Below are 12,864 nucleotides of genomic sequence, written 5' to 3' on the forward strand. Positions count from 1 at the left end.
TCCCACATGCTTCACGATGGCCACCATTGTTCCTGTTCCCAAGAAAGCTAAGGTAACTGAGCTAAACGACCATCGCCCTGTAGCACTCACTTCCATCATGAAGTGCTTTGAGAGACTAGTCAAGGATCATATCACCTCCACCCTACCTGACACCCTAGACCCACTCCAATTTGCTTACCGCCCCTATAGGTTCACAGACAACGCAATCACACTGACCTAACCCATCTGGACAAGATGAAAACCTATGTAAGAATGCTGTTCATCAACTACAGCTCAGCATTTAACACCACAGTACCCTCCAAACTTGTCATTAAGCTCGAGACCCTGGGTCTCGACCCTGCCCTGTACACCTGGGTCCTGGACTTTCTGACCGGACGCCCCCAGGTGGTGAGGGTAGGAAACAACATCTCCACCCGCTGATTCTCAACACTGGGGCCCCACAAGGGTGTGTTCTCAGCCCCCTCCTGTTCTCCCTGTTCACCCACGACTGCGTGGCCATGCACGCCTCCAACTCAATCATCAAGTTTGCAGACGACACTACAGTGGTAGGCTTGATTACCAACAACGACGAGATGGCCTACAGGGAGGAGGTGAGGGCCCTCGGAGTGTGGTGTCAGGAAAATAATCTCACACTCAACGTCAACAAAACAAAGGAGATGATCGTGGACTTCAGGAAACAGCAGAGGGAGCACCCCCCTATCCACATTGACGGGACAGTAGGGGAGAAGGTGGAAAGTTTTAAATTCCTCGGCGTACACATCACGGACAAACTGAAATGGTCCACCCACACAGACAGCCTGATGAAGAAAATGTGGCTTGTCACCGAAAACACTCCCTAACTTTTACAGATGCACAATTGAGAGCATCCTGTCGGGCTGTATCACAGCCTGGTACGGCAACTGTACCGCCCTCAACCGCAAGGCTCTCCAGAGGGTAGTGCGGTCTGCACAACGCATCACTGGTGGCAAACTACCTGCCCTCCAGGACACCTACACCACCCGATGTCACAGAAAGGCCAAAAAGATCATCAAGGACAACAACCACCCGAGCCACTGCCTGTTCACCCCACTATCATCCAGAAGGCGAGGTCAGTACAGGTGCATCAAAGCGGGGACCGAGAGACTGAAAAACAGCTTCTCTCTCAAGGCCACCAGACTGTTGTTGTGAAATTGTTAGATTCCTTGTTAGATATTACTGCATGGTCGGAACTAGAAGCACAAGCATTTCGCTACACTCGCATTAACATCTGCTAACCAGGTGTATGTGACCAATAAAATTAGATTTGATTTTGATTTGGAGACCATATATTTGTGGTTTTAGCCATTACTCAAAGCTATTCACTTCCTGGAGACCATCTAGTTGGGGGTTTAGCAATACTCCAAGGTAGTTACCTCCTGGAGACAATTTGAATGGGAGGGATTTTCCCCAGTTGATCTTATAGCCTCAAGCTTTCTAAAATTTCAATCATTTCGCTACACTCGCATTAACATCTGCCAACTCAATGTATGTGACCAATACAATTTGATTGATTTGAAATGTGAGTATATTTCTAGTCCATGCTTACGTAATGTCTGGGGGATTCGCTACTGTTTAGCAATATGTCCTCTGAATAGAGGTTTAAGTTTGACGGTCTCTTTACATATCTTAATTCCCTGGTGTTATTTTACCATCTCTAAGTAAGCAGGCTAAAGGGTTGTAAAAACCAGAATGAAGAACAAATGGTGAGAGAACGCACCGTTGGCGTGTTCCTCTGTGGATGGTGAAGGCATTTGACCATTAGTGCAGATTTTGGCTTGGCTTTAAACCAAACTCTGAGAACCAAACTCTGAGAACCAAACTCTGAGAACCAAACTCTGAGAACCAAACTCTGAGAACCAAACTCTGAGAACCAAACTCTGAGAACCAAACTCTGGGAACCAAACTCTGGGAACCAAACTCTGGGAAACAAACTCTGAGAACCAAACTCTGAGAACCAAACTCTGAGAACCAAACTCTGAGAACCAAACTCTGAGAACCAAACTCTGGGAAACAAACTCTGAGAACCAAACTCTGAGAACCAAACTCTGAGAACCAAACTCTGAGAACCAAACTCTGAGAACCAAACTCTGAGAACCAAACTCTGAGAACCAAACTCTGAGAACCAAACTCTGAGAACCAAACTCTGGGAATGTTCTAAAACAAGTATGGCCATTCTTTACCGTTGAATGCCTCCTCCCTGTCCACGGAAACCACCGTTGAATGCCTCCTCCCTGTCCACGGAAACCACCGTTGAATGCCTCCTCCCTGTCCACGGAAACCACCGTTGAATGCCTCCTCCCTGTCCACGGAAACCACCGTTGAATGCCTCCTCCCTGTCCACGGAAACCACCGTTGAATGCCTCCTCCCTGTCCACGGAAACCACCGTTGAATGCCTCCTCCCTGTCCACGGAAACCACCGTTGAATGCCTCCTCCCTGTCCACGGAAACCACCGTTGAATGCCTCCTTCCTGTCCACGGAAACCACCGTTGAATGCCTCCTCGCTGTCCACGGAAACCACCGTTGAATGCCTCCTCCCTGTCCACGGAAACCACCGTTGAATGCCTCCTCCCTGTCCACGGAAACCACCGTTGAATGCCTCCTCCCTGTCCACGGAAACCACCGTTGAATGCCTCCTCCCTGTCCACGGAAACCACCGTTGAATGCCTCCTCCCTGTCCACGGAAACCACCGTTGAATGCCTCCTCCCTGTCCACGGAAACCACCGTTGTTTGGAGAATGGTACTCTCTGGCATTAAAAAAAATAAAATAAAAATACTATGTGTCACGCCCTGGTCTTAGTATTCTGTGTTTTCTTTATTATTTTGGTCAGGCCAGGGTGTGACATGGGTTTATTATGTGGTGTGTTTTGTCTTGGGGGTTTTTGTAGGTATTGGGATTGTGGCTTAGTGGGGTTATCTAGAATAGTCTATGGCTGTCTGGAGTGGTTCTCAATCAGAGGCAGGTGTTTATCGTTGTCTCTGATTGGGAACCATATTTAGGCAGCCATATTCTTTGAGTGTTTGGTGGGTGATTGTTCCTGTCTCTGTGTTAGTTTGCACCAGATAGGCTGTTTAGGTTTTCGTGTTACGCTTCTTGTTTTTGTATTGTTCGTGTTTATTCATTATTAAAGATGTATAAAAATTACCACGCTGCATTTTGGTCCGATCCTTGCTACACCTCCTCTTCAGAGGAAGAGGAGAAAGAAAACCGTAACACTATGCATGCGTTTCGTCATGTTGTCTGCTACTTGTCTATCTTTTTAAAACCAAAAGCCAATTTTTTTTTTTTTTTGTGGATTTTAGTTTATTAACATCTTATCTCGTCTTACAGTTAATTTCTTCTAAAGTATTTAATTATTCAGTTAAAAGTTTAATTGGTCTGTAACTGCTACGATCTTTATTTGGTTTGGACAATATGGGTTACTATCTAGGAGTGAAATGGTTTCGCCTCGTGTTATACCTTGAGTTTATCTGGAAGTATCTCAATAAGAGTTGTATAGAAGTTAACAGAGAAGCTGTCATCACCCAGGGCTTTATTACTAGTAAGTGATTTAATTGGTTTGGTAACTTCCTCAATGCTTATATCTCCCTCTAATGTGTCTCTGTCATCAGTTTATTAAAGTACATGTTCACGGGGGGAAAAGTATTCAGCTTTGTGTAGGTCTGCATAGTAGTCCCTAGATCTACAATTGATTACATATGGATCTGTGAGTATATTCTTATCAGTGGATTAGAGGGTAGATTCAATGGCAGGGATGATGGGTGAGGGTGGTTGTAATAGCAGGGATGAGAGGTGAGGGTGGTTGTAATAGCAGGGATGAGAGGTGAGGGTGGTTGTAATAGCAGGGATGAGAGGTGAGGGTGGTTGTAATAGCAGGGATGAGAGGTGAGGGTGGTTGTAATAGCAGGGATGAGGGGTGAGGGTGGTTGTAATAGCAGGGATGAGAGGTGAGGGTGGATGTAGTAGCAGGGATGAGAGGTGAGGGTGGTTGTAATAGCAGGGATGAGAGGTGAGGGTGGTTGTAATAGCAGGGATGAGGGGTGAGGGTGGTTGTAATAGCAGGGATGAGAGGTGAGGGTGATTGTAATAGCAGGGATGAGAGGTGAGGGTGGTTGTAATTGCAGGGATGAGAGGTGAGGGTGGTTGTAATAGCAGGGATGAGAGGTGAGCGCGACTGAAGTCTGTATTCTTATGGATCAGGGATCCCTCTACTTGTACCTAATATTTCATTACTATCGTATCAAGAAGAAAACACTTGACCAACCCATTTCTGACTTAAGACCCTCTTTATTAATCAAGTGGGTTTCCTGCAGAAAAGCTACATCCGATTTCAGTTGTGATAAATGTGCCAGACTTTGGGTGCACGTCTGAGTACGAGCGTTTGTGTGGTCAGCTACGCTCTCTGGCTGAGAGAGTGGAGGCAATTTGTCTCCAGCAGCAGGACTCAACAGTCTCTTATTTCCTGTGATTTTCTCTCAACAGGAAGTTTGCAAGAGAATGTCTCCTTTCTACTGGCTTTGAGAAGGCTAATAGGACAAGTGATTTTCAGATCGAAGAACAACAACAACAGTGTTGCTGAAGTTAATGAATCTAATAATATATAATAATGTTGATAATGAATATAATAATATATAATAACAACGTTGATAATGAATATAATATTATATAAAACAACGTTTATAATTAATATCATATTATATAATAACAACGTTGATAATGCATATAATATTATATAATAACAATGTTGATAATGAATGTAATAATATATAATAATGTTGATAATGAATCTAATATTATATAATAACAATGTTGATAATGAATATAATATTAGATAACAATGTTGATAATGAATCTAATAATATATAATAATGTTGATAATGAATATAATATTATATAATAACAACAGTGATAATGAATATAATATTATATAATAACAACGTTGATAATGAATATAATAACAGCGTTGATAATGAATATAATATTATATAATAACAATGTTGATAAGGAATATAATATTATATAATAACAATGTTGATAATGAATATAATATTATATAATAATGTAAATAGTGAAGATAATACATAATAATATTGGCAATAAATATAATTATAATAAAGGATAATATACAATAATAATGCTGATAATGAATATCATTTTATATAATAATGCTGATAATAATATAATATTAATGCTGATATTGAATATAATTTTATATAATAATAATAATAATAATAACAATAACGAAGATAATAGAATATCATTGTAATGTTGATCATGAAGATAATAATATATAATATTGTTGATACTGAATATAATAATATAACATTAATAATGACTATAGTAATATATTTTAATAATATGAATAATGAATATAATAATATATATTAATAAAATAGATAATTAATATATAATATATATTAATAATATTTCTAATGAATATAATAATATATATTCATACTATTGATAATGAATATAATAATATATATTAATAATATTGATAATGAATGTGATACATATTGCTAATGAATATAATAATATATATTAATAATATTGCTCATGAATATAATATATATGAATAATATTGCTAATGAATATGATAATAAGTAGTAATAATATTGCTAATGAATGTAATAATATTAATAATATTGATCATGAATATAGTAATATATATTAATAATATTGATAATGAATATAGTAATATATAATAATACTATTGATAATTAATATTATAGATATTGATAATGAATATAATAATATATATTAATAATATTGATAATGAATATAATAATATATATGAATAATATTGATAACGAATACAATAATATATATGAATAATATTGATAATGAATATAATAATATATATGAATAATATTGATAATGAATATAATAATATATATGAATAATATTGATAATGAATATAATAATATATATTAATAATATTGATAATGAATATAATAATATATATGAATAATATTGATAATGAATATAATAATATATATTAATAATATTGATAATGAATATAATAATATATATGAATAATATTGATAATGAATATAATAATATATATTAATAATATTGATAATGAAGATGTTTGCCTTTTTGTTCCACCTTTTGACTAAAGCAGCCTGTTCTGTTTTTCCTCACGACTTGGTGAAAAGTCAGCCACTTTTGGGACAAAGTAACACATTTCCTCATTACATGGTTTTGTCATTAGTGTATTTATTTCTGGATCATTCTCCTTTAGCACCTCTTGACAAAGTGTAGACTACTAATGTTCTTCAGACTTGGACTGCGAGAACATCAATGGACTGCGAGAGAGAACGGCTCTCAGGAAGGAGAGGTAGTCAAACAAAAATACTATTTTTACTCTCTCTGTCTCTCTTTTTACTCTCTCTGTCTCTCTTTTTACTCTCTCTCTCTCTCTCTTTTTACTCTCTCTGTCTCTCTTTTTACTCTCTCTGTCTCCCTTTTTACTCTCTCTCTCTCTCTCTTTTTACTCTCTCTCTCTCTCTTTTTACTCTCTCTGTCTCTCTTTTTACTCTCTCTGTCTCTCTTTTTACTCTCTCTCTCTCTCTCTTTACTCTCTCTCTCTCTCTCTCTTTTTACTCTCTCTCTCTCTCTTTACTCTCTCTCTCTCTCTCTTTTTACTCTCTCTCTCTCTCTTTTTTACTCTCTCTCTCTCTCTTTACTCTCTCTATTTTTACTCTCTCTCTCTCTCTCTCTCTCTCTCTTTACTCTCTGTCTCTCTCTCTCTCTCTCTCTTTACTCTCTGTCTCTCTCGCTGTCTCTCTCTCTCTTCACTCTCTCTCTCTCTCTCTCGCTGTCTCTCTCTGTCTCTCTCTTTACTCACTCTCTTTACTCACTCTCTCTCTCTCTTTGTCTCTCTTTTAAATCGCTCACTTACTCTCCCTCTCTTCCTTTGTTTCTCTCTCTCTCTCTGTCTCTCTCCTGAGAAAAAGGACAGGATGGAGTCCACGTTTTCTCTCGTATCGTGACACCGAAGCCGGGCAGACCGGCTGGTTTCAGCTGACTCACATGTTGTTGCCTGCTTTCCCCACACATATGAAAAACACCAAGCTAAAATCATACGCTGTTTCCACGACAACCATCAATTATACCTTAAAATGAACTGAGTGAGAACACATTTCCCCCCTCTCTCTCTTGCTCTGGGTCACTGATCTGGAATGGGTAGCTCATAGTTTTGTCAATACACTTTGATTGACATGTTGCATGTTGATAACAACAGGCGATGTCCCAAACGGAACCCCATTCCTTTAAGAGTGTGCACTACTTTTGACCAGGGGGCCCCATAGGGAAATAGGGTGCCATTCGTGATGATGTCTCCATCAGTAACGAGTTCGTCCGTCTTCATCTTAACGTTGGTTTTTGAGGGACAGATTTTGGTTAGACTTTGACCAATTAAAACTGTAAATCGGAAAGAGATTATACACAGGATGTATCGTTTATGTAATAGGGTTCCAAACCAAAATGATTCTCCATCTAAAAAACTCCCTATTGATGCATTAAGTGCTAGAGTACAACTTCGATGCACCTGGGCTGAGAGGAGAGGCAGGAAACTGCCCCCTTTATCCACACCACATCTCTACAGCCAGCAGAAAGCTCAGTAACAACATGAGAAATGGCCTGCCATTTAAGAACAGCTCGTCTGTTCCTTTCCACGCCGAGGTCCACTTTGCTCTTTTCACTTCTCTTTTAACCCCCCCTGAGTGGAGTGTAGGCGAGGTGAGAGTAGTGGAACAGTGACTCCACGGTGCACAGAGCAGAGTCTCTGAGTCACAACCCTGGTCCTGGCAGAGCATGATTCCTGCTGCTCCAGTTCTGACTTGACTCATCATAACATGAATCAGACATCTTGGCCTAGAAAGAAAGAAAGAGAAAAAGAGAGAGAGAGAGAGACAGAGAGACAGAGAGAGAGAGAGAGAGAGAGAGAGAGAGAGAGAGAGAGAGAGAGACAGAGAGAGAGACAGAGAGAGAGAGAGACAGAAAGAGAGAGAGACAGGGAGAGAGAGACAGGGAGAGAGAGGATCACAGCTGTCTCAACACTCCTCTGCTTCAGCCCAGCTCCGGCACAGAGATCACACCCCCCCCCCCCCCCCCAGGCCACTGGCCCAGCACCGGGCAACCTCCGGCCCAAACCCCATGTCTGTTCTCACTGGGGAAGGCCAGAGGAGGGCAGGGGGCCAGGAGCAGAGGTGTATTTGGATACTGGAATCCTTTCAACACCAAACAGCTCAAATGATCCTCTGTTCTTCAACAAAAGCAGTCTCTGGCACTTCCAGAGGGTTTGAGGAGAGATTAAAACAACAGTAGCTACAATAGTACTGCAGACTGTAGTAACAATGTGGTGTGCTGCCATAGTAACAATGTGGTGTGCTGCCATAGTAACAATGTGGTGTGCTTTCATAGTAACACTGTGTTGTGCTGCCATAGTAACACTGTGGTGTGCTGCCATAGTAACAATGTGGTGTGTTGCCATAGTAACAATGTGGTGTGCTGCCATAGTAACAATGTGGTGTGCTTTCATAGTAACACTGTGTTGTGCTGCCATAGTAACACTGTGGTGTGCTGCCATAGTAACAATGTGGTGTGTTGCCATATTAACAATGTGGTGTGCTGCCATAGTAACACTGTGTTGTGCTGCCATAGTAACAATGTGGTGTGCTTTCATAGTAACACTGTGTTGTGCTGCCATAGTAACACTGTGGTGTGCTGCCATAGTAACAATGTGGTGTGTTGCCATAGTAACAATGTGGTGTGTTGCCATAGTAACACTGTGGTGTGTTGCCATAGTAACACTGTGGTGTGCTGCCATAGTAACACTGTGGTGTGCTGCCATAGTAACACTGTGGTGGGTTGCCATAGTAACACTGTGGTGTGCTGCCATAGTAACAATGTGGTGTGTTGCCATAGTAACACTGTGGTGTGTTGCCATAGTAACAATGTGGTGTGCTGCCATAGTAACACTGTGGTGTGCTGCCATAGTAACACTGGGGTGTGCTGCCATAGTAACACTGTGGTGGGTTGCCATGGTAACACTGTGGTGTGTTGCCATGGTAACACTGTGGTGTGTTGCCATGGTAACAATGTATTGTGTTGCCAAGGACTGTAGTAACACTGTGGTGTGTTGCCATGGTAACACTGTGGTGTGTTGCCATGGTAACAATGTATTGTGTTGCCAAGGACTGTAGTAACAAGGTGGTGTGCTGCCAGGGACTGTATTGACAATGCAGTGTGTTACCATATGAAATAACAAGTCACTGTGTTGTAACCATATTAAATAACAACTCACCTCACTTTCAAGTTCAGGAAGTGCATGACTAATTTCCAAGATGCATCATGTCAAGAATATCACGAATGCAAATATGTCTTGATAGTTGAAAATGTGATTAGCCTAGAACAGCTTGTTATGAAATCTACAGGACTGTAAGTATAGTCAAAGGAAATATACAGGACTGTAGGTATAGTCAAAGGAAATATACAGGACTGTCGGTATAGTCAAAGGAAATATACAGGACTGTAAGTATAGTCAAAGGAAATCTACAGGACTGTAGGTATAGTCAACGGAAATATACAGGACTCTAGGTATAGTCAAAGGAAATCTACAGGACTGTAGGTATAGTCAACGGAAATATACAGGACTGTACAGTGCATTCGGAAAGAATTCAGACACAATCAGTTGTTCCACATTAGTCACGTGCGCTGAATACAACAGGTGTAGTAGACCTTACAGTGAAATGCCGAATACAACAGGTGTAGTAGACCTCACAGTGAAATGCTGAATACAACAGGTGTAATATACCTTACAGTGAAATGCTGAATACAACAGGTGTAGTAGACCTCACAGTGAAATGCTGAATACAACAGGTGTAGTAGACCTTACAGTGAAATGCTGAATACAACAGGTGTAGTAGACCTTACAGTGAAATGCCGAATACAACAGGTGTAGTAGACCTCACAGTGAAATGCTGAATACAACAGGTGTAGTAGACCTTACAGTGAAATGCTGAATACAACAGGTGTAGTAGACCTTACAGTGAAATGCTGAATACAACAGGTGTAGTAGACCTTACAGTGAAATGCTGACTACAACAGGTGTAGTAGACCTTACAGTGAAATGCTGAATACAACAGGTGTAGTAGACCTTACAGTGAAATGCTGAATACAACAGGTGTAGTAGACCTTACAGTGAAATGCTGAATACAACAGGTGTAGTAGACCTTACAGTGAAATGCTGAATACAACAGGTGTAGTAGACCTTACAGTGAAATGCTGAATACAACAGGTGTAGTAGACCTTACAGTGAAATGCTGAACACAACAGGTGTAGTAGACCTTACAGTGAAATGCTGAATACAACAATTGTAGTAGACCTTACAGTGAAATGCTGAATACAACAGGTGTAGTAGACCTTACAGTGAAATGCCGAATACAACAGGTGTAGTAGACCTTACAGTGAAATGCTGAATACAACAGGTGTAGTAGACCTTACAGTGAAATGCTGAATACAACAGATGTAGTAGACCTTACAGTGAAATGCTGAATACAACAGATGTAGTAGACCTTACAGTGAAATGCTGAATACAGCAGGTGTAGTAGACCTTACAGTGAAATGCTGAATAGGGCAGGTGTAGTAGACCTCACAGTGAAATGCTGAATACAACAGGTGTAGTAGACCTTACAGTGAAATGCTGAATACAACAGGTGTAGTAGACCTTACAGTGAAATGCTGAATACAACAGGTGTAGTAAACCTTACAGTGAAATGCTGAATACAACAGGTGTAGTAGACCTCACAGTGAAATGCTGAATACAACAGGTGTAGTAGACCTTACAGTGAAATGCTGAATACAACAGGTGTAGTAGACCTTACAGTGAAATGCCGAATACAACAGGTGTAGTAGACCTTACAGTGAAATGCTGAATACAACAGGTGTAGTAGACCTTACAGTGAAATGCTGAATACAACAGGTGTAGTAGACCTCACAGTGAAATGCTGAATACAACAGGTGTAGTAGACCTTACAGTGAAATGATGAATACAACAGGTGTAGTAGACCTTACAGTGAAATGCTGACTACAACAGGTGTAGTAGACCTTACAGTGAAATGCTGAATACAACAGGTGTAGTAGACCTTACAGTGAAATGCTGAATACAACAGGTGTAGTAGACCTTACAGTGAAATGATGAATACAACAGGTGTAGTAGACCTTACAGTGAAATGTTGACTACAACAGGTGTAGTAGACCTTACAGTGAAATGCTGAATACAACAGGTGTAGTAGACCTCACAGTGAAATGCTGAATACAACAGGTGTAGTAGACCTTACAGTGAAATGCTGAATACAACAGGTGTAGTAGACCTTACAGTGAAATGTTGACTACAACAGGTGTAGTAGACCTTACAGTGAAATGCTGAATACAACAGGTGTAGTAGACCTCACAGTGAAATGCTGAATACAACAGGTGTAGTAGACCTTACAGTGAAATGCTTACTTACAAGCCTCTAACCAACAATGCAGTTTAAAAATGATTTAAAAAAAAAATACAGATAAGAATAAGAAAAAAAAGTAACAAGTAATTAAAGAGCAGCAGTAACACAACAATACTGAGACTACAGTTGAAGTCGGAAGTTTACATTCACGTAGGAAATAGGGTGCCATTTATACAGGAAATAGGGTGCCATTTGTACAGGAAATAGGGTGCCATTTATACAGGAAATAGGGTGCCATTTGTACAGGAAATAGGGTGCCATTTGTACAGGAAATATGGTGCCATTTGTACAGGAAATAGGGTGCCATTTGTACAGGAAATATGGTGCCATTTATAAAGGAAATAGGGTGCCATTTGTACAAGAAATAGGGTGCCATTTATAAAGGAAATAGGGTGCCATTTATAAAGGAAATAGGGTGCCATTTATACAGGAAATAGGGTGCCATTTGTACAGGAAATAGGGTGCCATTTATACAGGAAATAGGGTGCCATTTATAAAGGAAATAGGGTGCCTGTAACGATTCTCTTCTTGTGAAGTAGAGGCGGACCAAAGCGCAGCGTGGTGGTTGTTCATTGTAATTTATTGACGACACTATACATGAACAAACTAACGAAAAAACAAGAAACGTGAGAACTCAAAACAGCCCTGTCTGGTGCAAACACAAAAACAGAATCACCCACCCACCAAGGACCAAGCGGCGTGGTAAACAGAGGCTGCAGCAACAGCAGCAGCAGGAGAAGCGACTGGTGCAGCAGGAGCAACAGCAGCAGGAGCAACAGCAGCAGCAGCAAAGGCAGCAGCAGGAGGAGCAACAGCAGCAGCAGGAGAAGCGACTGGTGCAGCAGGAGCAACAGCAGCAGCAGCAAAGGCAGCAGCAGGAGGAGCAACAGCAGCAGCAGCAGAAGCAGCAGTGGGAGAGGCTGCACTACTTGGAGAGATGGACTTGGGAGGAGATTCTAGACGGGAAAGGACCCTGGGCAGAGCCAGGAGAATATTGCCGCCCCAAGGCCGAGCTGGAGGCAGCAAAATGCAGAGAGGCGGCATTATGAGGAACTAGCACGGCAGAGCGGATGGAAGCCCGAGAGTCACCCCCAAAAATTTATTGGGGGGGGGGCACAGGGGGAGTGTGGCAGAGTCAGGAGTCAGACCTGAGCCAACTCCCCCCGTTTATCGTGAGGAGCCAAGGAGGAGCTCAGAACCAGAGCTGGTGTTGGAGGTGAGCGAAGCAGAGACTGTGAAGGAGTTAATGGGGAAATTGGAGGAGAGTGATATGAGGGACTTGCTGGTTTGGTGCATGAGGCACGACATTCGCCCGACGGAGCGTGTCAGGGATTTA

At 41.0% G+C, this 12,864-nt stretch overlaps 1 protein-coding gene across 2 annotated transcripts in view; it reads right to left on the reverse strand.

Annotated features, from left to right (window-relative positions):
• Positions 1-6,890: 6,890 nt before the first annotated feature.
• The window catches only part of cog6 (component of oligomeric golgi complex 6), a 233,091-nt gene continuing 227,117 nt past the window's right edge, over positions 6,891-12,864 (reverse strand). Inside the window, exon 18 of one of the 2 annotated variants that reach the window (XM_090224018.1) lies at positions 6,891-7,897. In XM_090224018.1, the coding sequence (XP_090080144.1) occupies positions 7,606-7,897 (292 nt within the window). In that variant the 3' untranslated portion in view covers positions 6,891-7,605. The remainder of the gene's footprint in view (positions 7,898-12,864) is intronic. The other variant, XM_090224019.1, reaches the window with a different exon arrangement.

This window comes from Oncorhynchus mykiss, chromosome 27 (genome assembly GCF_057628025.1).
Source record: "Oncorhynchus mykiss isolate SJ-2025 chromosome 27, ASM5762802v1, whole genome shotgun sequence".
Taxonomy (NCBI): Eukaryota; Metazoa; Chordata; class Actinopteri; order Salmoniformes; family Salmonidae; genus Oncorhynchus; species Oncorhynchus mykiss.